This window comes from Schistocerca nitens, chromosome 7 (assembly GCF_023898315.1).
Source record: "Schistocerca nitens isolate TAMUIC-IGC-003100 chromosome 7, iqSchNite1.1, whole genome shotgun sequence".
Classification (NCBI taxonomy): Eukaryota; Metazoa; Arthropoda; class Insecta; order Orthoptera; family Acrididae; genus Schistocerca; species Schistocerca nitens.
Genome location: NC_064620.1, coordinates 461,084,887 through 461,111,314, shown reverse-complemented (window position 1 = coordinate 461,111,314; position 26,428 = coordinate 461,084,887). Strand labels below are relative to the sequence as shown.

Below are 26,428 nucleotides of genomic sequence, written 5' to 3'. Positions count from 1 at the left end.
CTGATCCCAGAAATGCCAAATTTTTGCTGAAGGATTGAAAACCACTTTAACCTTATATTTTCTTATGCAAGTAATTCTTGTACAGCAATATTTGATTGTACTAGCTTGCAACAGAGTGGTCCTAAAGAGGGGAGCTCAGTGTACTTTTGCCAGTATACACCCAAAGATGGCTAGAAGACCTCGCACTGAAATATCAGTGCAGGAAGTTGCCAACATCAGACAGTTCAGCTGAAATTCCATGGAACAACATAAAGATTTATTAGTTTAGAAAACTCTCATTAAAGCAAAGTACCAAAGATTCGGCTGGCCGGAGTGGCCGAGCAGTTCTAGGCGCTACAGTCTGGAGCCACGCGACCGCTACGGTCGCAGGTTCGAATCCTGCCTCGGGCATGGATGTGTGTGATGTCCTTAGGTTAGCTAGGTTTAAGTAGTTCTACGTTCTAGGGGACTGATGACCTCAGAAGTTAAGTCCCATAGTGCTCAGAGTCATTTGAACCATTTGAACCAAAGATTCTCAACATTGTTGTTTGTTAAATATTTCTTCCGCTTTAGATATTATGCAGTTTGGAGTGTTCTGCTCTACGTTGTCTGTGAATTATGGGATATCATTATTTACAATGCACATTTATCAATCTTTTTACAGGGTCAGGCAGCAGCACACTTCAGAGCCAAGGACCGGGACCGGGTAGCAAAGAGGATGGCCGTTTCCAGATTGGAGAACTGCACCAGAACGGCTGGGTCGAGGGCCCGGGGTCTGGCACCAGCCACCTGCTGCAGCTGCGGAGGGCGCACTCCACAGGAGACTTGTGCTGTGCGCGTCCCCCACCTCCACCACCACCTGCATTCCTCTGTGCTGTCGCCCATACAGCTCATAATGCAGATTTGTAAGTCTCTATCTTTACTGCAGTTTCCTGTGTTTTTGTTTAGTATATTTTTTCAACGAATTCAATATTCTGACTTATTAGTTATATCTTACTTTTCTACAAATAAATTGGCCAGCAGATATCAGTCCTCTATAAATGATAATTATTTTATTTTGTCACATTTGTGGGGAAATAGTTAAAAAAAAAACCTTAAAGCTTTCTTATGTTTAACTTTCTGACAACATTACTAATCAAGGAAAATCTTTGAGCTGAACTGTGAAAGTGATAAAGAAGATGAGGAAGAAAAAAGAAGCAGCTTTGGAACATTTTATAATGAATTCCAGAACACTCTGTTAGAGCTCATAGCATGATTTGAGTTGTATTAGAGCCACACACATGTGATTATGGTTAAACAAAATGTAGACTGAAAAAATTTCTGCATGTCGAACAGCAGGAATAGATACTAACAAGTAGGGCTACTAAATGACTCACAACATGGGTTCAGAGCCAGAAAGTCAAACCAGTCAACAATTTTTGCCTTTTTAAATGAAATACTAAAAGCCGTGGATGATAAGCAACATGTATCTAGAATATTTCTTGATCTTAGTAGAGCTTTTCATGTTACTAATCATGAAATTCTATTGCATTAGTTAAGTAATTATGGAATTAGAGGCCAGTCAAAAGGTGGAGTCAGCTATACCTCAACAATCATCAACAGATTACAGAAATAAAATCTAAAGACAGTGAATCCAAAAAGATTCTAGTTTTTGCAGTAATAGGGCCTATTCTATTTCTGCAGTTCGTAAATGACTTGGCTGATAAAATACATGCTGAAACCACAGTACTCTTTGAAGAGGACACTAATATTTTAATTAAATCACCTGGTGAGGAAAATGTGCAGGAAATTACAATATTAATAGCTTTGCACAGTACTTCAGGACCAATAGGCTCATCATAAATTCTGAAAGAAATTGTGGCAGTTAACTTTCACATCACACAAACCTCAATCTTGTAAACCCGGTTTTCACCATTTAAGGAAAAGATGTCTCAAGTGTGGGTCATACAGAATTTTTAGGTATACCATTCATGAGGGTTTGAAGTGGGAAATTTATCTTAAGAATTAATATAAAAAACTTAATACACTTACATTAATTGTTGTGATTCTCACTCAAGGTACGAGCTGCTTACCAGTGGTGACAATGGCATAAATGGCAGTATACTGTCAGCAAATAAGTACAAAATAATTTTTTGGGTGAATTCCACAGTTCTTTTAAAAAATTAAAAATACAGAAAAAGATCAGCAGAATGATAAAGAAAGTCAAATGCAATTATTCCTGTAGACCACTTTTTAAAAGTCTGAAAGTACTGTATCTGCATTCTTTGTATATATATGAAATACTGATTTTTACCAAATGAAGCCTCTTAAGAAAAAAACAACTTCTTCAAATATAACTATTATATAGAAGCTTATGAAACTAGGCAGAAGCTGATCCTACACATAAAAACAGAAAGTACAAAAGAAATAATGCAAAATCCAGGATGGAAGTAAAAATATTATGAAAATGGTAGTTGCTACTCACCATATAGTGAAGATGCTGAGTTGCAGATAGGCACAACAAAAAAACTATAAGAAAATGAACTTCCATCCAACAAGGGCTTTGTCAAAAATAGACAACATGAACATACACACATTCACACAAATGCAACTCACACACACATGACCACAGTCTCTAGCAACTGAAACCAGATTGCAAGCAGCAGTGCACGATGGATGAGGCAACCAGTTGGTGGGGGTAAGGAGAGGCCATGCAGAAAGGGGAAGGGATAGCCGGGTAGGGGTGGCGGATAGTAATAAAGTGCTGCTTGTGGGAATGTAAAGGGCTGAACTGGAGGGAGGGTAGGGCAGCTAGTTGCAGTTGGAAGGTTAGATGGGTGGTGGGGGAGAGGGTGGGGAGAGGGGGTACCAGAAAAGGAGAGAACTAAAAAGACTGAGGGTGCTTTGGTGAAATAGAGGGCTGTATAGTGCTGGAATGGGAACAAGGAAGGGGTTAGATAGGTAAGCACAGTGACTTAACGAAGGCTGAGGCAATGAGAGTTACGGTAATGTAGGATATGTTGCAGGGAGAGTTCCCACCTGCACATTTCAAGAAAGCTGGTGTTGGTGGATACAACGGCATAGGCTGTGAAGCAGCTTTGTGTTGGGTGGTGTGCTCAGCAACGGGATGGACCAGCTGTTTCGTTGTCAGTTTGTCAGTGGCCATTCATGTGGATAGATATCTTAATGGTTGTCATACCCACATAGAATGCCGCACGGTGGTTGCAGCTTAGCTTGAAGATCACTGTGAAACCATTCATGGGACCTCTGAGCTAAGTGGCTACCACTGTGCTGCATTCTACATGCACGTGACAACCATCAAACTGTCTTGACAAAAAATAAAAGCACCTACAGCTGTCCTTATAGTTTTATTTTATTTTGTCACTACCAGTTTCAACACTTCATTGCTTCATCTTCAGGCTGTTTTGATGCGGTACAGGTTGATACGATCCCCATGCATAACCCATCAGTTGCCAGCATTACTGGATACGCATATAATGTGTCAGCACTCCAACCATCAAGTTGATCAAAATTAGTTGTTCTGTGTAGATCCTGCAATAAATGTACCTCAAAAATGACTTCGAACATTGTGTATAATTCATATGATGTGAATTTGAAGTTATTGTATGCAGTATGTGCAATAGGAAAAGGAAAAAAGCCTGCTCAAACGTTTTGTGGTTTGATGGACCGTCCTCCTCCTCCCAGTAGGTTCAAAAAGTACATAAAAATACTTTTAGGTGCCTTGACAGTTTTGTCTAAAGCATCTATGAAATGTGCAGTAGAAGAAACACAAATGTTAGTGAAACCAGGGACATTGCTGTTGCACTTGATGGGATGTGGCAACGTCAATGACATCATTCCTTGAATGGTGTTGTAAATGCTACTTCTCTGGTGAATGGAAAAGTTGTTGGTGTTGAGTGCTTATCTAAGTACTGCCACACCTGCCATGGTAACAATGAAGGACATATTGAACATCAGTGTTCTACGAATTATGATGATTACAGTGGAGGTATGGAGTGTGATGGAGCTCTAAAAATATTTTAGAGGTCAGTGCCCATTTATAACATTAGATATACAAAACTGGAGTGTTGTGGACATGTACAAAAGAGGAAGGTTGCTATATTGAGGAAGCTTCAAAGAGGAATGAAAGGAAAGTTGCTATGTGATGAAAGATCTATGTCTGGCCAAGGCAGATTGACAGAAACTGAAATAGATCTTCTTCAGAGTTATTATGGACTGACCATTAGATGAACTGCACCTCTGAATGATGTTACAGCAATGAGAAAAGCTGTATGGGCCACCTAATTTCACATTTTGTCCGCAGATGACCACCCTGTTCACGGACTTTACCCTAAAGGAGCAGGTTCTTGGTGTGGTTACCAAAAAGCAAAAGAAAGTGGTCAAATATACCATTATAAGCATTCTCTTCCTGAGCCTGTTATGAATGAAATAAAACCAATTTTTAGAGACCTGAATGACCCTGTTTTGCTTAGTAAATGTCTTCATGGGGGTACTCAGAATACAAATGAAAGTTTCAACCATTGCGTATGGAAAAGATTACCCAAGAATTCTTTTGTAGCACTAAATACATTACAAGTTGGTGTACTAGATGCAATGATATGTTTCAGTGACATACTGATAGAAAGGTTGGAAGTCCTAAGAAATTTAGACATAAAATGTGGCTCTGATATGGAAGATAAATTGCTTGCATGTGACAGACAACAGGTGCATGAAGCTGTAAGATTCACTCTTCAAGTTACCAAAGAAGCAAGAAGTGCTAAAAGGAATGCCAAGAGGAAGCTTGAAGAGGAAGAAATGCTGCAGGATGAAGACTGTGTTTTTGGAATGTTCTGAGGCACAGTTTAATTGGACTCGTATCTACATTCACAATATCCCACAAGTTGTATTTTTCAGAATTGAGGTACAAATATTTCCTAAAGTTTATAAAGCTTTGCTCTAATTTTTTCTGTAACTTTCAATAGTCCATACTTATGGAGTAGACGTAAGCTTTATTGAAGAATCAACTAAATTATAGAAAAAATAACCTTTTTACTAGGAAAAAAATTATAAAAATTAAAATATAAGATGTGGTATTTTTTATCTTTGTAATAAACATAAAAGTACCACAGCCATCATGTCATGCATATCTGGTAAAAATTTGGTCTCCTTCAATTGTATAACATTGGACTAAATGGTACCTCAATTTGAGGAAGCATTTTGGAAAAATAAATTGCAGCAATTTTTTGTAATTTTTTTAATAACCCTAGCAGGTTCAAAAATATTCAAAACATTTCTAATTTGTTTAGAAAATGTGCTACATTGGCTGATATCAGCTAACAATCTGTAAAACATATACATTATAAACAGTGCCTGAAAGAAATAGTGTTAATTTTTACGTAATATTGAGCTGGAAAAGTACCCTGTATCCTTAATAACTGCTGCTATCACATGCAGAAACAATGTAGTTTGTCAGTTTATATTATTAATTGTGCCTACTTTGGTTGTGTTGACCATGTAGTTACAATGTGTACTGTAATTGTAAATTAATTGTGTTTACTCTTTTCCTGTATCATATGAACAATCAATGTACTAAAAATGATTTCTTGGAGCAAATAAAATAAATAAACAGAAAATAAATAAGTCACCAATGCTTACTGCATGGAATGAGAGGTACCTTCATCTGTGAAAAGAGACTGAAAGGTTGGATGATCTCTCAGGATCTTGTGCCAAAGGAAATATAATGTTGCAGGGCATGAGGGAAGGGTTAGCAACAAAAGAGCTCTGCAAACCTGAAAGAAGTGTTAGAGAGATATACTGATAAGTGAGAGATGAGAGAAAAACACAAAACAATAGAATTACAAGTGAGGCATTTATGATGGGTGGGGTATTATTGGTAGTGTTTTCATGTAGTGTATCAACATCCACACAAATACCTTTCCACAAATGCCAGTGCTGCCAGAACAGACAGTGTCTGTCTTGCATGGAAAGATTTGACAACTACCAAATTTCAAGCATTTTTAAGCTGTATTAGAATATGCAGTTGGGCAGCAGTGAAACAGAGGTTGAATGAGGTAAATATTCTGAATTTACATACATACACAGCAAACCATTGTGATGTGCATGGTAGAGGATACTTAACATTTTACCAAATGTTAGGGTTCATTCGTATTCCAGCTGTGTATGGAGTACAGAAAGAATGTGTATTTAAATCCCTGTGTCTATTATCTTTGCAAGTTCAGTATGGAATCTGATAGGAGTTCCATGGACACTGAGACATTGTACAGTTTTAACAATTTTAGTTGTTTCTCAACACCAATGACACTAATATCTATTCCAGTTATTTTTGCAGTGGTACTACAAGAATTAAGTTGGGACAATATCCTGGATTTTCCTTTGTAAAGGATTAATTGAAAATAGGGTTCATTTAGTTTCTGACTCATCCATGAGTGTCTGGACATAATGTTTTTGTACCACCAACAGCCTTTACATGTGATCTGAATTTATTCGGCCTTTGTGGAGATCTTTTGATAATATTCTGGTACAGTAGTTATTGAAGGCATCACACATTGCCCTGTTGACAGCTAAATGCGTTTCATTGTGAATCTCTCATCTATAGCTCTTTTGTTCATTTTTCACCTATTTGTGGTAGTCTCTGGTTCCTTACAAGTTTATTTACAGTGACTGTATTCCATGGAGGATCCCTCCCATCATGAACTGTTCTACTAAGTACATACAAGGTGTGTTCAAAAATTTCCTCAACTTTGTCCACAAAATTTTTATATGCTTACCTTTTACATTATCATCTCCTTCAAAATTCTCTGACTATTGATAAACTGCTCCCAACATCATTTCCACTTCTGGAAGCAGTCTTGGTAAGCCTTTGCTGGCTTGTGTAATGTGCTGTCTGCGAATTTTCTTTTATCTCATGTATCATTGCAAATCTTTGTCCTTTCAAGAGGGTTTCCTGCTTTGGAAATAAAAAAAGTCTGCAGGGGCCAGGCCTGGAGAGTACAGAGGATGAAGCAGCACAGCAATTTCGTTTTTTGTGCACTAGTCATGCTCAAACATGGATGGGATGTGTGGGTGCATTACCGTGATGCAAGAGCCATGAACTGTCTCACCACATTTCAGGCCATTTCCTTCTTATATTTTCTTGCAGGCATTGAAATGCATCCTAATAGTACCATTGATCATCAGTTTGTCCCTGTTGCGCGAATTCATAATGAACTAATCCTTCAGAGCCAAAGGAAACTAACAGCATGGCTTTGACATTTGACTTGACCTGAGAAGCTTTTTCTGGTATTGGGGAGCCTTTACCAACCCATTGTGAAGATTGAACTTTGGTCTCAACATCAACATCATAACTGTTGACCCACGTCTCATCATCAGTCATGATTCTCTTAAGGAACATCTCATTCTCATTTGCACAACCTGAAAGCTCTTTGAAGATTGCAGGGCAAAGGTTTTTCTGGTCTTGACTCATGAGCTCAATGAAACTTCTGGCCGTTACCCATTAAACACAGGCACATGCAGGGATGCCAACCGCATTTGACTCCAGCGCACCATTGGCACAAAATTACTAATGTTATGAAATTTTTTGAACAGATGTCATATCTATCGAGTGGATTACCAACTATTCTTTTAAACTTGAGCCATAGTTGTTTCACATGCCCTTGTCCAGAGCTAAATTTTGCAAGTTTATCTCTTGTAGGAGAAGAGCAATAGAATCACATCCAGTCATACTGTATTTTAGAAAGCAACAATCTTCATGTTCATCTTATGGTAGTATCAATCTGTATGAGAGAATACTAACCATTGCACCAATTTGACTGTGCAGCTTACTGATCCTCTTACAATGTTTATAGGGTAGAGCATGCGGGAGGCCCTGGTGGTCAGTCTTCCATGGAAGACACAACAACCACCACAACTGCATCAGACTCCCTCAATGCTGACTTGGAGGTGTGTGGGATTCTGGGCACCAGCACGAGCACTGCCACCGAGGAGGAACCAGACCCCGACCCTGAGGCTGCAGGGCCCAGCACAAGGTGCCTGCCATTTCTTCTCCTGTAATCTTTATACAGTTGCAAATCAACATGCATAATGTTCTTCTTTGCACTATTTCATGCTGCCATTCCTTACTAACAGCATTCTCCCTTTCCTAAGGAAGAATAGAGACACCATAATGAAAAAGAATGAATAAAATCTTCTGGGTTTCAAAGGTGCGTCAACTGGAATAAAATTCTCAAGCTTTTGATGGTTATCTCCACCATCATCGTCAGGAATAAAAACCACTGATTGCCAGGAATGGCATGGTTTTCTGCTTATATGGGCACAATTGTAGCCTTGCAACAATCAGAGAGGGCCAAAATGATACATGCCCAGAAGGTATGTGGAGCAGTTCACAACAGCTCTGGCACACTGTAGGACCTAGTGATATCAGGTAGCACAAGAGGCCAGCACCACATTTGAAGCTGCTGCTCCTACCTCCCTACAAGCATCAAGAATCCATTTTTGTTTCCTTTTGATATCCAAAGCCTCCACCCATGCCTTACTAAGTGTGCGTCCCAGGTCTCTGTTAAAATTGCTGCTGTTATTCTACTTTCAGCTGCCTCCTAACGGAATCCCAATATGATGATGCATGAGCCAAGATTCTTGTGTTTTCAAACTGTTTTTTGTGCCACATGAGCTGTGCTCATCTAAACATTAAATTTACTATTGAGATGGAGAATGATGGCTAGCTACTGTTCTTGGATGTATTAGTTGCAGGCAGAATGCTTGGTTGGTCATCCAGTGTACAGGACATCAACACATGCTGGTTGATATTTGAATGATGGTAGTTTTCAGCACTCTGGACACAAGAAAGCATTCCTGAACATTTTAATACACAGAGCACAAGTTATTTCTAATAATACCACCTACAGTCTGAGCTGCAGTACTTGAGACACATGTTCAGAGAGAATGGTTATAGCAAGAGAGACACTGCAAATGCTTTCAGGTGTCACTGAAGAAGGATACGTTTTGAGTCAGCAGTAGGGACCAAGCCAGTTGCTTTGCTACCAGACTGCAGGGCAACAAGCTGCAAGTTAGGACATATGCTGCAGAGGTATAGACTCATCCGAGGTATGAGATATGCTGTGCCCTGTTAAAGATGACGTAGCTCTTCATGTGCCCAGTGTGCATGGTGTCCTTTGCAAATGTGACAGCAGCTATATAGGTCAGTCAGCTCACACAGCTGCAGAGTGCTGTACCAAGCAAAAATGACATATTAAACAAAGGAAGCTTGACAAGTCAGCCATAGCTGAACATTACCTGGAAAATGACACAAAATACAGTTTGAAAGCACAAGAGTCTTAGCTCATGCATCAACATATTGGGATCCATTATAAAGGAGGTGGCTGTGATCAGAATAAGCAGTAAAAATTTAACAGAGAAAATTTTAACAGAGGCTAAGGGTGCACACTTAGAAGAGCATGGGGGCAGGCTTTGGCTATCAAAAGGAAGCACAGGCAAGTGTTTGATGCTTTTAGAGAGATGGGAACAGCAGTTCAAACATGGCACAGCCCCCTCGTGCCACCTGACATTACTCAGTCCTGCAGTGGGCTAGAGCTTCTGTGAGCTGCCCCACTCACCTTCTGTGCATGTGTCTTTTCAACCCTCTCTCTGATTGGTACCCAAAGCTGAAATTGCATCTGTATAAGTGGGAAACCATGCCAGTCCTGGAAGTCAGTGGTTTTTATTGCTGATAATGATGGTGGAGTTAGCCATTGAAAGTTTGATAATTTTATTTAAATTGACATGGCTGGAAACTGAGAAGATTTCATTCAGACGTACTGCCACAAAGGACTCCAAGAACAGTGAAAAAGAATATTAATTATATATGGTGTGGCAGTGAACATATACAGATAATCATCAATGTAAATGTACCATCAGACTGATAATGAAAATCTCTTATGCATCTTTTGATGAGTCATGGATGAGTAAATAATTAATGCTATAATGACTTGAGAGCCATGTAGTGAACATATCTGCCATGAATGCCTGCAGGATCACAGTGCTAAAATGCTTTGTCTGTAGATCAGACTTTTGGAAATATGTAGTGAGTGATCAGAGCGAGTCAAAATTTCCAGTTGCTGTTTTCTATACAGGCGTAGTCATAAAAAAATTATGTATCATGTACTTAATTTTTGTTTATTTGCAGGTAGATGTCTGCAGTCCTGATACACATTGAAATGCCCACACCACAGTACAGTAACACACCACTGGAATAACAAAATTATGCCGCCAGGCAAAGTCAAACGTTGGAAAGTCCAGGAGCAAATGACTGAATGACAGCAATCAATATTATGAAAAGGATAGATTGCTACTCACCATACAGAGGAGATGTTGAAGGGCAAACAGACACAACAGAAAGACTGGCATACATTTCAGCTTTCAGCCAAAAAGCCTTCTTCTTCTGAAGAACACACACACACACACACACCACTGTTTCTGCAGCAGCAGGAGTGACCACCAATCTTCATTATAGTCAAAAAAGCATATCACCACTTATTGGTAGTCATGTCTTCTTTTGAAGCTCTGTTTTACAGTGTGTTTGGAAACTCACTGTGCACTGAACTACAGATGTAGATTATGTTGCAAGTTGTAAGTTGACAGAACTGTTTGTTCATAGATACGTGATTGTGTTTTAATTTGTCCTACTGTTATGTATCATTTGACTGTTTGGTTCAGTTGATTAAAGCTATTGAGTGTTAGATGTTAATTTTTTTTTCAATTGTGCTGCTTTCAATTGAGGAATGTATTTTTCCTGTTGAACGCATGTTCTGACAAGGTGATAAACACATAGATTTAGTTGAGGTTGCATTTGCCACAAAATATCCTTAAACAGCTGTCTTTCATCATAATGTGGTTCATCAACTTACTGAGAAATTTTGAGAAACAGGTTCAGTGTTAGATGCCGTATGACATGAAAGACCACTTAAACTAAGTGAACAGAAGTTTTTGGATATCTCTAACCCTATGCAGCAGAGCCCAGCAAAATCATTACACTAGTTAGAGAAAGGAAAACATATTGCTCTTGCAACTGTGCAGAAAATGGTTAGGCAAATACTGAAATTGTTCCTTATGAGTTATAGCAGTATATGAATTGAAAGATGCAGATCATGAAAAGTGAAACCATTACAGAAAATGAGTGACATCTTTTATTAAGAGGAAAACCACTGATATTCTTGCTGTCATTGCCTATACAGATGAGCCTGTGCCAATTTTCTGCTCATATTAAAACACAAAACCCACACTTGTAGTCAAAATCCTTGTACTGTGCTTGAACCACCATTGCATGATCAGGAAATTGGAGTGTGGATAGCAATATGTAAGCGGTGCATCAGTGGACCTTTATTTTTTTAAGGAACAGTGAACTGTGAACATTATTGTTTAATTATACATGTTTTCATTGGGCAGCTAAAGGAGAATGAAATCAACTACCAATAGTTTCAACAAGAAGACACTACCGTGCACACAGCTAACAATACTATGCATCTTCTGGAAAAGTCTTTTTGGAAAGTGTCATCTCAAAAGGTCTATGGCCCCATTGCTTGTTGGACCTTACTCCACCAGTTGTTTTTTCCTTGGAAAGCTGCAAAACCTGTAGTGTAACACATTTTCCCATACACACTTTGTGACATAAAAACTCAAATAACAGCATATGTGAGAAGTATATCACAATCATATCTGCAGAAAATGTTTTCCAGTAAAATTAAGCATGTTCTGTCTTGTATATATGCCAATGGTTATGATTTACAACATATGTTGTAACTGCACAGCAACTAAATAGTGCATTTTTGTCCAACTTGAAAACATTTATGGAAATTAACTGTTACCTTAAAAATCCAATGTTGCCTGTTTTGTATATTTTCACATGTCTCATATGCATTTAATTAAAACAAGCTTTTTCATGATAAATATATCCTTTTTCATGCAGTGACTTTCTGAATATCTCCATAACTCATAATATGTACCTACATCTACATTGATACTGCATAATTCACCTTACAGTGCATAGTGGAGGGTACCACGTAGCACTATTAGTCGTTTTCTTTCCTGTTTCACTCACAAATAGAATGAGGGGAAAATGACTTTCTATATGCCGCTGTATGAGACTTGATTTTGGGGTATCTAACCTTCTTGGTCCTTATGTGCAATCTATGTTTGAAGCAGCAGAATTGTCCCGCAGTCAGCTTCAAATCGTGGTTCACTAAATTTTCTTAATAGTGTTCCTTGAAAAGAATGTTGCCTTCCCTCCAAGGATTCCCATTTGAGTTCCTGAAGCATCTCCATAACACTTGTGTTCAAACCTGTCAGTAACAAACCTAGCAGCTCCCCTCTGAATTGCTTCAATGCCTTCCTTCAATCTGACGTCGTATAGATTCCAAACACTCAAGCAATACTCAAGAATAAGTTTCACTAGTGTCCTATATGCAGTATCCTTTACAGATGAACCACACTTTCCTAGATTTCTCCCAATAAACTGAAGTCAGTCATTTGCCTTTCCTACCACAATCCTTACATGGTTGTTCCATTTCATATTTCCTTGCAGTGTTAGGCCCAGAAATTTAAACGCCATGACAGTGTCAAGCAGTACACTCCTAAAGCTGTATCTGAACATTATAGGTTTGTTTTTCCTACTCATCTGTATTAACTTTCTCTACATTGAGAGCTATCCACTGTTCATGACCCTAACTAGAAATTTGGTCTAAGTCATTTGTATCCTCCTACTGTCACTCAACTTCAACACCTTACCATACACCACAGCATCATCAGCAGACAACCACAGATTACTGGCCAGCTATCTGCCAAATCATTTAGATACATAGAGAACAATAGCAGTCCTATCATACTTGTGTGGGGCACTCCTCGCAATTTCCTTGTCTCTGATGAATGATAGCCATTGAGGAGAACATACTGTGTTCTATAACTTAAGAAGTCTTCAAGCCACTAACACATCTGTGAACATATTCCATATATTCTTACCTTCTTTAACAGCCTGCATTGGGGCACTATGTCAAATGCTTTCTGAAAATATAGAAATATGGAATCTCTCTTTTGCCCTTCATCTGTAGTTCACGGAATATCATGTGAGAAAAGGGAAGTTGAGTTTCACATAAGCAATGATTTCTGAAATCTTGCTGATTCCTGCTCATAAGTTTATCAGTCTGAAGGAAATTTTCTTATACATGGGAGTCATCTGAACTTTTTTTCAGTCTCTTGAGACTTTGCACTGGGCTAGTGATTAACAATAAATGCAAGCTAAGTAACAGGCCAGTGCTGTAGAGTACTAATTGAAAAATTGTGATGGGATTCCATCCAGACCTGATGACTCATTTGTTTTCAACTTCTCCTATTGTTTCTTTACACCGGAGATGAATATTACTATTTTCTCCATACAGCAGTCTGTTTTATGGTCAAATGATGGTATGTTTGTATGATTTCCTGCATGAACGATTTCTTGAAAATGACATTTAAACTTCAGCTTTTGTTCTGCTGTCTTCAGCTGATACGCCAGACTAGTCAACAGGTGACTGGATGGAAGCCTTAGACTCACTTAGTGATTTTACAAAGGACCAGAATTTTCTTGGATTCTCTGTCAGATCTTTTGCTAAGGTATGATAATGGTAGTAAATGTACAATTCATACATAGAAGGTCTTTTCCATCCTTAATCTACTTACTAGGCACATAATTCTCTGGACCATGATTTACAATCTGCTTAAATTTTACCCGTAATTCCTCTACATCCACCTTACTGGAAGTAAGTGACGTCAGTTCACTGTATAAGTGAGATGCTAACAACTGCTTATCTGCTTTTTCTAGCAGAAACACTCTCGTAGCCTTCTTAACAGATTAACTTTCATAACCATAGTTGCTATAATGACAGCATGATCAATAATCCTTGTTTCTGTACTGAAGTTGTCAATAAGATCCAGCCTTTTTGTAGCTACGAGGTCTAAGTTATTTTCATTGCGTGTGGGCTGCCAGACTAGCTGCTCAAAACAGTTTTCAGAAAATGTGTTTAAAAGTACTCGACATGGGTGTCTGTCTATACCCCTTGCTGTCTGTAAACCCTTCAGTAAACCCATAGACACCCCAGTTTATACTCTGTAGGTTAAAGTCACCTCCAACTAGTAATGCATGATGTGTGTATTTATGCACTGCTGACTGTGGACATCCTTAAAATGACTCTAGAACTGTCACAGCAGAATCTGGTGGCCAGTAAAACATCCTACAGTTAGCTTGGTTTCTCATAGACCTGTTATATGTGACCAGACAACTTCACTGACACTTTGGCCTCAATAGAGACAATATTTTTGTCAACAGCAATGAACACATCCCCTCCTCAGACCTCTAATCTGTCTTTTCCATTATATGTTCCATGACACGCTAAATATCTCAGAGGATCCCACTTTGGGTTTCAGACAGCTCTCCATGCTGAGAATAATCTGAGTGGGAGAACTTTGCTGGAGGGCAGTAAATTTGGGAACTTTGTAATGAATATTTCAACAGTTTGCAGTCAAAGTGTCTTTACTCCGAACGCAGTCTAACTTCCCTTGTTGCCAGTGTTCATCAAAGTACCTCTAACTGCCGCCTAGCCTAAAGAACCCTCATGTGCACTCCATACGTACTCTGCTGCCCGAGTATCTGCTTCCTATGTGTAGTGCGCCCGTGGCCTATTTAATGACTGTCTTTGTTTCGCACATTGGATGACCATTAATTGTAATAAATGTTCATGGAGTAAAAATATTGTTGGCTGGGTATACTGGTAGCTGTAAAGAAAAAATACTCATCTTGTTTCTTGAGGATCTCCTTAAATCCATTGCTTGAATTTCTTCTATCTGGAAGCCAGGTTCTCTTGTAGGTCTCGAAGCCATATTGATTGATGTGTTTGTAGAATAATGTAGACAAGAAAACTTATTCATATGTAATTTTTCATATTTAATAATTCTGGATGCCTTGCTGCAATCATTTACAATGTTCACTCAGTGAAATACATTCCATTTGTACACACCTTCAGAAAACTTCTCATTTCTCCTTCCTTCCTTCCTTCCTGCCATACACACATACAAGCCAACCGCACCCAGTTAACGTCGTTCCAAAGTACATCAGTTAAGATATAGCCACACTAAGATCGAAACATAGAACATTAAATCGAAAATAATTTACAATAAAACAATTATCAATTATGATGATATATCTCACATTAAAATATATATATATATATATATATATATATATATATATATATATATATATATATAGGGAAACATTCCACGTGGGAAAAATATATCTAAAAACAAAGATGATGTGACTTACCGAACGAAAGCGCTGGCAGGTCGATAGACACACAAACACACACACAAAATTCAAGCTTTCGCAACAAACTGTTGCCTCATCAGGTCTTTAAATATGTCTGCTTGTGTCTGTATATGTGTGGATGGATATGTGCGTGTGTGCGAGTGTATACCTGTCCTTTTTTCCCCCTAAGGTAAGTCTTTCCGCTCCCGGGATTGAAATGACTCCTTACCCTCTCCCTTAAAACCCACAACCTTTCGTCTTTCCCTCTCCTTCCCCTCTTTCCTGATGAGGCAACAGTTTGTTGCGAAAGCTTGAATTTTGTGTGTGTGTTTGTGTTTGTGTGTCTATCGACCTGCCAGCGCTATATATAAGGGAAACATTCAACGTGGGAAAAATATATCTAAAAACAAAGATGATGTGACTTACCGAACGAAAGCGCTGGCAGGTCGATAGACACACAAACACACACACAAAATTCAAGCTTTCGCTACAAACTGTTGCCTCATCAGGAAAGAGGGAAGGAGAGGGAAAGACGAAAGCATGTGGGTTTTAAGGGAGAGGGTAAGGAGTCATTCCAATCCCGGGAGCGGAAAGACTTACCTTAGGGGGAAAAAAGTACAGGTACACACTCGCACACACACACATATCCATCCACACACATACAGACACAAGCAGACATATTTAAAGACAAAGAGATTCGGCAGAGATGTCAGTCGAGGCAGAAGTACAGAGGCAAAGATGTTGTTGTATGACAGGTATGAGTGGCGGCAACTTGAAATTAGTGGAGATTGAGGCCTGGTGGGTAACGGGAAGAGAGGATATACTGAAGAGCAAGTTCCCATCTCCGGAGTTCGGATAGGTTGGTGTTGGTGGGAAGTATCCAGATAACCCGGACGGTGTAACACTGTGCCAAGATGTGCTGGCCGTGCACCAAGGCATGTTTAGCCACAGGGTGATCCTCATTACCAACAAACACTGTCTGCCTGTGTCCATTCATGCGAATGGACAGTTTGTTGCTGGTCATTCCCACATAGAATGCATCACAGTGTAGGCAGGTCAGTTGGTAAATCACATGGGTGCTATCACACGTGGCTCTGCCTTTGATCGTGTACACCTTCCGGGTTACAGGACTGGAGTAGGTGGTGGAGGGAGGGTGCATGCAACAGGTTTTACACCGGGGGCGGTTACAAGGATAGGAGCCAGAGGGTAGGGAATGTGGTTTGGGGATTTCATAGGGATGAACTAACAGGTTACGAAGGTTAGGTGGATGGCGGCAAGACACTCTTGGTGGAGTGGGGAGGATTTCATGAAGGATGGATCTCATTTCAGGGCAGGATTTGAGGAAGTTGTATCCCTGCTGGAGAGCCACATTCAGAGTCTGGTCCAGTCCCGGAAAGTATCCTGTCACAAGTGGGGCACTTTTGTGGTTCTTCTGTGGGCGGTTCTGGGTTTGAGGGGATGAGGAAGTGTCTCTGGTTATTTGCTTCTGTACCAGGTCGGGAGGGTAGTTACGGGGTGCTGTTGTCAGGTTGTTGGTGTAATGGTTCAGGGTTTCCGGGCTGGAGCAGATTCGTTTGCCACGAAGAACTAGGCTGTAGGGAAGGGACCGTTTGATGTGGAATGGGTGGCAGCTGTCATTATGCAGGTACTGTTGCTTGTTGGTGGGTTTGATGTGGACAGACGTGTGAAGCTGGCCATTGGACAGATGGAGGTCAACATCAAGGAAAGTGGCGTGGGATTTGGAGTAGGACCAAGTGAATCTGATGGAACCAAAGGAGTTGAGGTTGGAGAGGAAATTCTGGAGTTCTTCTTCACTGTGAGTCCAGATCATGAAGATGTCATGAATAAATCTGTACCAAACTTTGGGTTGGCAGGCTTGGGTAACCAAGAAGGCTTCCTCTAAGCGACCCATAAATAGGCTGGCGTACGTGGGGGCCATCCTGGTACCCATGGCTGTTCCCTTTAGTTGTTGGTATGTCTGGCCTTCGAAAGTGAAGAAGTTGTGGGTCAGGATGAAGCTGGCTAAGGTAATGAGGAAAGAGGTTTTAGGTAGGGTGGCAGGTGATCGGCGTGAAAGGAAGTGCTCCATCGCAGCGAGGCCCTGGACGTGCGGAATATTTGTGTATAAGGAAGTGGCATCGATGGTTACAAGGATGGTTTCCGGGGGTAACAGATTGGATAAGGATTCCAGGCGTTCGAGAAAGTGGTTGGTGTCTTTGATGAAGGATGGGAGACTGCATGTAATGGGTTGAAGGTGTTGATCTACGTAGGCAGAGATACGCTCTGTGGGGGCTTGGTAACCAGCTACAATGGGGCGGCCGGGATGGTTGGGTTTATGAATTTTGGGAAGAAGGTAGAAGGTAGGGGTGCGGGGTGTCGGTGGGGTCAGGAGGTTGATGGAGTCAGGTGAAAGATTTTGTAGGGGGCCTAAGGTTCTGAAGATTCCTTGAAGCTCCGCCTGGACATCAGGAATGGGATTACCTTGGTAAACTTTGTATGTGGTGTTGTCTGAAAGCTGACGCAGTCCCTCAGCCACATACTCCTGACGATCAACTACCACGGTCGTGGAACCCTTGTCCGCCGGATGAATGACGATGGATCGGTCAGCCTTCAGATCACGGATAGCTTGGGCTTCAGCAGTGGTGATGTTGGGAGTAGGATTAAGGTTTGTTAAGAAGGATTGAGAGGCAAGGCTGGAAGTCAGAAATTCCTGGAAGGTTTGGAGAGGGTGATTTTGAGGAAGAGGAGGTGGGTCCCGCTGTGACGGAGGACGGAACTGTTCCAGGCAGGGTTCAACACCTTCAGCCCATTACATGCAGTCTCCCATCCTTCATCAAAGACACCAACCACTTTCTCGAACGCCTGGAATCCTTACCCAATCTGTTACCCACGGAAACCATCCTTGTAACCATTGATGCCACTTCCTTATACACAAATATTCCGAACGTCCAGGGCCTCCCTGCGATGGAGCACTTCCTTTCATTCCAATCACCTGCCACCCTACCTAAAACCTCTTTCCTCATTACCTTAGCCAGCTTCATCCTGACCCACAACTTCTTCACTTTTGAAGGCCACACATACCAACAATTAAAGGGAACAGCCATGGGTACCAGGATGGCACCCTCGTACGCCAACCTATTCATGGGTCGCCTAGAGGAAGCCTTCTTGGTTACCCAGGGCTGCCAGCCCAAAGTTTGGTACAGATTTATTCATGACATCTTCATGATCTGGACTCACAGTGAAGAAGAACTCCAGAATTTCCTCTCCAACCTCAACTCCTTTGGTTCCATCTGATTCACCTGGTCCTACTCCAAATCCCATGCCACTTTCCTTGCCGTTGACCTCCATCTGTCCAATGGCCAGCTTCACACGTCCGTCCACATCAAACCCACCAACAAGCAACAATACCTGCATTATGACAGCTGCCACCCATTCCACATTAAACGGTCCCTTCCCTACAGCCTAGTTCTTCGTGGCAAACGAATCTGCTCCAGCCCGGAAACCCTGAACCATTACACCAACAACCTGACAACAGCTTTCGCATCCCGTAACTACCCTCCTGACCTGGTACAGAAGCAAATAACCAGAGACACTTCCTCATCCCCTCAAACCCAGAACCGCCCACAGAAGAACCACAAAAGGGCCCCACTTGTGACAGGATACTTTCCGGGACTGGACCAGACTCTGAATGTGGCTCTCCAGCAGGGATACAACTTCCTCAAATCCTGCCCTGAAATGAGATCCATCCTTCATGAAATCCTCCCCACTCCACCAAGAGTGTCTTGCCGCCATCCACCTAACCTTCGTAACCTGTTAGTTCATCCCTATGAAATCCGCAAACCACCTTCCCTACCCTCTGGCTCCTATCCTTGTAACCGCCCCCGGTGTAAAACCTGTCCCATGCACCCTCCCACCACCACCTACTCCAGTCCTGTAACCCGGAAGGTGTACACGATCAAAGGCAGAGCCACGTGTGATAGCATCCATGTGATTTACCAACTGACCTGCCTACACTTTGATGCATTCTATGTGGGAATGACCAGCAACAAACTGTCCATTCGCATGAATGGACACAGGCAGACAGTGTTTGTTGGTAATGAGGATCACCCTGTTGCTAAACATGCCTTGGTGCATGGCCAGCACATCTTGGCACAGTGTTACACCGTCCGGGTTATCTGGATACTTCCCACCAACACCAACCTATCCGAACTCCGGAGATGGGAACTTGCTCTTCAGTATATCCTCTCTTCCCGTTACCTACCAGGCCTCAATCTCCGCTAATTTCAAGTTGCCGCCACTCATACCTGTCATATAACAACATCTTTGCCTCTGCACTTCCGCCTCGACTGACATCTCTGTCCAAACTCTTTGTCTTTAAATATGTCTGCTTGTGTCTGTATATGTGTGGATGGATATGTGTGTGTGTGCGCGCGAGTGTATACCCGTCCTTTTTTCCCCCTAAGGTAAGTCTTTCCGCTCCCGGGATTGGAATGACTCCTTACCCTCTCCCTTAAAACCCACATCCTTTCGTCTTTCCCTCTCCTTCCCTCCTTCCTGATGAGGCAACAGTTTGTTGCGAAAGCTTGAATTTTGTGTGTATGTTTGTGTTTGTTTGTGTGTCTGTCGACCTGCCAGCACTTTCATTTGGTAAGTCACATCATCTTTGTTTTTAGATATATTTTTCCTACGTGGAATGTTTCCCTCTATTATAATCATATCATTAATCTGAACCCAACAATTACGTTTGTTATTGTCGCTGTTGCATTTCGAAATCTTTCCTGTCGTCTTATTTTATCTTTATTTTCTCTTTCTGTTTTTACCAGTAGTCTCACTATGTACTCACCTTCCCCTTTTCACCGTAATCTACTATACAATTTTATCCTGCCTATATATACTCAATAATACGTAACCCACTTCCAAACCATAAAAAAAAAAAAAAAAACGAAAAATTCTTATTTTCCGCTTTCAACACTACCGCTGCTATAAAATCCACCGTTTCTAGTTCAATAACAGCTGCTTTCACGTATTAAACAACCATTTCGGCTAGTTCTAATAACTTTCACTTTATTTCCACTTCCGTTTTTCGCACATCTCTGATCATTTTTAGCCGCTCCCCACAGTTTTTAACGTCATTATTTCTTCGTCAGACAATTGTTAGCCCCATTTTCGTAATCTTTCACCACAGCACCACTCCTTTTAATACATTTACACGTTTCTTTGGAAATTTTCCCGAATTTCTCCGTCCTTTAACGTGTTTTAGCGGCAACACAACCACCTAACCTTTATGCACATCGCTGTCTACCAACCCAAGTTCACCACAGGATCAACTTAACCAACACTTTTTCGCCTTTTTTCATACCAGATCTCCAGTTGCTTTCTAGTTCACCTTTATCTCTCCCATATATTTTTATCTTTCATTTTCATTTCAACCTCATGTTACACTTTCCACTTTCTAATACCATGTCACCCTCACAACACCCCCACAACGACCCCATTAAGTTTTATTTACATTCCCTCCGCAAACATGCCTTCGCCCTAGCCAGATTACGCTCCCATATTTTATTTTCTCAGTCTTGTCTGACATTTGGCATTACCCCCAAAGGCCTCACACTTAAAGTTCCCATCTCTGGCTGCAACCCTTCTTTCCATCAGTCCCTATACCAGTTCCAAACTGAACAATCCATTGCCCTCACCCACCTAATCCTTCACCTACACATCAACTCAGCCAACGAACACACCCGTCAACTCCTATCCTTAATAAAAGTCCTCAATCTTTCCTCTCCCACATCCACACTGGCTCTTCAGAGCATCCTCCTACAGGCCAACCGCAATTAGAACAGCATGCCACCCTCCACCTCAAAAAACTATCCAATCTCCTGGTTTCCCACCTCCGGAAAGGCAACTCACTCACCCTTCACAACCTTTCCAGCAAACCTCAACCTCCTCTCATTGCACACAAACCCAGTCTCTCCCATCTACTCAATCTCCCACTTCCAGCTCCACTCCCTTCAAAACCTCAAAATTCCAATCAACGCAATCTGGAACCACAACACCCTAATTCAGTAGTTAACCTTTCCTCCAAACCTCTCTCCCAATCCGAAACCTCTGTCCTATCCAAAGGCCTCACCTTCAGCCCCACTCCCAGATTCAACCAAACAGCCCTCGTCAAAGATTTACTGTCCTACACTCGTACTCTGTGCTGTAAGTATCACTTTGCCATGAACAAAAATGATCCTAACCCTACCCCTAATGATCCAACTCCCCAGGACACTATCCAAATTGAACCCCGCCTGGAACAGTTCCGTCCTCCGTCACAGCGGGACCCACCTCCTCTTCCTCAAAATCACCCTCTCCAAACCTTCCAGGAATTTCTGACTTCCAGCCTTGCCTCTCAATCCTTCTTAAAAAACCTTAATCCTACTCCCAACATCACCACTGCTGAAGCCCAAGCTATCCGTGATCTGAAGGCTGACCAATCCATCGTCATTCATCCGGCGGACAAGTGTTCCACGACCGTGGTAGTTGATCATCGGGAGTATGTGGGCTGAGGGACTGCGTCAGCTTTCAGACAACACCACATACAAAGTTTACCAAGGTAATCCCATTCCTGATGTCCAGGCGGAGCTTCAAGGAATCCTCAGAACCTTAGGCCCCCTACAAAACCTTTCACCTGACTCCATCAACCTCCTGACCCCACCGACACCCCGCACCCCTACCTTCTACCTTCTTCCCAAAATTCATAAACCCAACCATCCCGGCCGCCCCATTGTAGCTGGTTACCAAGCCCCCACAGTGCGTATTTCTGCCTACGTAGATCAACACTTTCAACCCATTACATGCAGTCTCCCATCCTTCATCAAAGACACCAACCACTTTCTCGAACGCCTGGAATCCTTACCCAATCTGTTACCCCCGGAAACCATCCTTGTAACCATTGATGCCACTTCCTTATACACAAATATTCCGCATGTCCAGGGCCTCGCTGCGATGGAGCACTTACTTTCACGACAATCACCTGCCACCACCTGCACATACACAGACACAAGCAGACATTTGTAAAGGCAAAGAGATTCGGCAGAGATGTCAGTCGAGGCAGAAGTATAGAGGCAAAGATGTTGTTGAAAGACAATGTCTGCTTGTGTCTGTGTATGTGCGGATGGATATGTGTGTGTGTGCGAGTGTATACCTGTCCTTTTTCCCCCCTAAGGTAAGTCTTTCTGCTGCCGGGATTGGAATGACTCCCTTAAAACCCACATCCTTTCGTCTTTCCCTCTCCTTCCCTCTTTCCTGGTGAAGCAACCGTTTGTTGCGAAAGCTTGAATTTTGTGTGTATGTTTGTGTGTCTATCGACCTGCCAGCGCTTTTGTTTGGTAAGTCTCAACATATTTGTTTTTTATATATATTAGAGGGAAACATTATACGCAGGAAAAATATATCTAAAAACAAAGATGATGTGACTTACCATACGAAAGTGCTGGCAGGTCGATAGACACACAAAAAAAACACAAATCATACACACAAAATTCTAGCTTTCGCAACCAACGGTTGCCTCATCAGGAAAGAGGGAAAGATGAAAGGATGTGGGTTTTAAGGGAGAGGGTAAGGAGTCATTCCAATCCCGGGAGCGGAAAGACTTACCTTAGGGGGAAAAAAGTACAGGTACACACTCGCACATACACACATATCCATCCACACACATACAGACACAAGCAGACATATTTAAAGACAAAGAGATTCGGCAGAGATGTCAGTCGAGGCAGAAGTACAGAGGCAAAGATGTTGTTGTATGACAGATATGAGTGGCGGCAACTTGAAATTAGCGGAGATTGAGGCCTGGTGGGTAACGGGAAGAGAGGATATACTGAAGAGCAAGTTCCCATCTCCGGAGTTCGGATAGGTTGGTGTTGGTGGGAAGTATCCAGATAACCCGGACGGTGTAACACTGTGCCAAGATGTGCTGGCCGTGCACCAAGGCATGATTAGCCACAGGGTGATCCTCATTACCAACAAACACTGTCTGCCTGTGTCCATTCATGCGAATGGACAGTTTGTTGCTGGTCATTCCCACATAGAATGCATCACAGTGTAGGCAGGTCAGTTGGTAAATCACATGGGTGCTATCACACGTGGCTCTGCCTTTGATCGTGTACACCTTCCGGGTTACAGGACTGGAGTAGGTGGTGGTGGGAGGGTGCATGCAACAGGTTTTACACCGGGGGCGGTTACAAGGATAGGAGCCAGAGGGTAGGGAATGTGGTTTGGGGATTTCATAGGGATGAACTAACAGGTTACGAAGGTTAGGTGGATGGCGGCAAGACACTCTTGGTGGAGTGGGGAGGATTTCATGAAGGATGGATCTCATTTCAGGGCAGGATTTGAGGAAGTTGTATCCCTGCTGGAGAGCCACATTCAGAGTCTGGTCCAGTCCTGGAAAGTATCCTGTCACAAGTGGGGCACTTTTGTGGTTCTTCTGTGGGCGGTTCTGGGTTTGAGGGGATGAGGAAGTGTCTCTGGTTATTTGCTTCTGTACCAGGTCGGGAGGGTAGTTACGGGATGTGAAAGCAGTTGTCAGGTTGTTGGTGTAATGGTTCAGGGTTTCCGGGCTGGAGCAGATTCGTTTGCCACGAAGAACTAGGCTGTAGGGAAGGGACCATTTGATGTGGAATGGGTGGCAGCTGTCATTATGCAGGTACTGTTGCTTGTTGGTGGGTTTGATGTGGATGGACGTGTGAAGCTGGCCATTGGACAGATGGAGGTCAATGTCAAGGAAAGTGGCGTGGGATTTGGAGTAGGACCAGATGAATCTGATGGAACCAAAGGAGTTGAGGTTGGAGAGGAAATTCTGGAGTTCTTCTTCACTGTGAGTCCAGATCATGAAGATGTCATCAATAAATCTGTACCAAACTTTGGGTTGGCAGGCTTGGGTAACCAAGAAGGCTTCCTCTAAGCGACCCATAAATAGGTTGGCGTACGAGGGGGCCATCCTGGTACCCATGGCTGTTCCCTTTAGTTGTTGGTATGTCTGGCCTTCAAAAGTGAAGAAGTTGTGGGTCAGGATGAAGCTGGCTAAGGTAATGAGGAAAGAGGTTTTAGGTAGGGTGGCAGGTGATCGGCATGAAAGGAAGTGCTCCATCTCAGCGAGGCCCTGGACGTGCGGAATATTTGTGTATAAGGAAGTGGCATCAATGGTTACAAGGATGGTTTCCATGGGTAACAGATTGGGTAAGGATTCCAGGCGTTCGAGAAAGTGGTTGGTGTCTTTGATGAAGGATGGGAGACTGCATGTAATGGGTTGAAGGTGTTGATCTACGTAGGCAGAGATACGTTCTGTGGGGGCTTGGTAACCAGCTACAATTTTCAAAATGTCTGCTTGTGTCTGTGTATGTGCGGATGGATATGTGTGTGTGTGTGAGAGTGTATACCTCTCTGTTTTTCCCCGTAAGGAATGACTCCTTAGCCTCTCCCTTAAAACCCACATCCTTTCGTCTTTCCCTCTCCTTCCCTCTTTCCTGACGAAGCAACCATTGGTTGCGAAAGCTAGAATTTTGTGTGTATGTATGTGTTTGTTTGTGTTTCTATTGACCTGCCAGCGCTTTCGTATGGTAAGTCTATAATAGAGGGGAAACATTCCACGTAGGAAAAATTTATCTAAAAACAAAGATGATGTGACTTACCAAATGAAAGTGCTGGCAGGTCGACAGACACACAAACGAACACAAACATACACACAAAATTCAAGCTTTCGCAACAAACTGTTGCCTCATCAGGAAAGAGGGAAGGAGAGGGAAAGACACAAGCAGACATCTCACAAGCAGACATATTTATATGTTTAAATATGTCTGCTTGTGAGATGTCTGCTTGTGACTGTATATGTGTGGATGGATATGTGTGTGTGTGCGAGTGTATACCCGTCCTTTTTTCCCCCTAAGGTAAATCTTTCCGCTCCCGGGATTGGAATGACTCCTTACCTTCTCCCTTAAAACCCACATCCTTTCGTCTTTCCCTCTCCTTCCCTCTTTCCTGATGAGGCAACAGTTTGTTGCGAAAGCTTGAATTTTGTGTGTATGTTTGTGTTCGTTTGTGTGTCTGTCGACCTGCCAGCACTTTCATTTGGTAAGTCACATCATCTTTGTTTTTATATATATATAATCACAGGGGTTATTTGTGTTAGTATGACATATTCTACAGACAGAGTTTAAAACTTTTCAAATATTATTGAAAAGAGGATAAGATCTTAAATTTGTGAATATACATGGTCCAAAGGGCTTATTGCGCACTACACACCCTCTGAGAGTTTCGCTCACATTCCACTGCAAGGGAAAGTCTCGCAGGCGCGCATGATGTTTACAAATTTGAAAAGTAGAACATGCAGTAAAACAGGTGTTTTCAAAATATTGTCATAAGTTTCTATGGTCTGAGTAGTTGAAGGCTGGTAAAAAGAGTCATCTGGTCTGTGCTGAATTGCAGGGTGGTGTCCAATGGTTCTTCATACTGATGATGGTCTTGATTATTTTGTAGGAGTACACACATCTCCCAGGGCATTTCTTACAGCATTTCACAGTGTATCAGCTTCAGGATCCAATGTTCCCTAATCATATATATGAAATATTTCCTGTGAAAATTGCAAGGTAGACAACGTTCTCAGAATCTGAATTAAAAGAGGGGGGGGGGGGGGAGGGAACAGAAATGTCAAAATGACCTCTTAATTTATTTGAAGTTAAGTGAGAAGAATACTTGGCATTCTCTTAGGCGAAAGCAAATACTAACTCATCTTGGAAAAAAATGTTTGAAAAAGGTCACTTCTCAGAGGGGGGGGGGGGGGGGGGAGGGGGGGGGGAAGAATAATATTTTAGACTTTGTCAGATGTAATTATGCTGTTGAATTTTGTACAAATACTATTTAGAAATATTAAAGAAAAAATACTTATACTAAGACAAAATTGTAAAGCAAATATTTATGCATTAGGTGTAACAAAACTAAAACTAACACTCAGCAGTCAGTAAATTTTAACTTGGATGCAGAAGATAATAAGATAAATGATTTGTTCTCTTATACACTTGACTTTCTAAAGTTACTCAATTTTTGAATGGTTAATATTATTTTGAAAACCATATTTTCTGTTACTTT

General features: G+C 41.8%; 1 protein-coding gene across 3 annotated transcripts in view; it reads left to right on the top strand.

Annotated features, from left to right (window-relative positions):
* Nucleotides 1-26,428, top strand: part of LOC126194643 (ankyrin repeat and IBR domain-containing protein 1-like) — a 601,659-nt gene that overhangs the window by 519,807 nt on the left and 55,424 nt on the right. For all 3 annotated transcript variants that reach the window (XM_049932817.1, XM_049932818.1, XM_049932819.1), the window contains 2 exons: nt 644-884; nt 7,824-8,003. In XM_049932817.1, the coding sequence (XP_049788774.1) occupies nt 644-884; nt 7,824-8,003 (421 nt within the window). The remainder of the gene's footprint in view (nt 1-643; nt 885-7,823; nt 8,004-26,428) is intronic.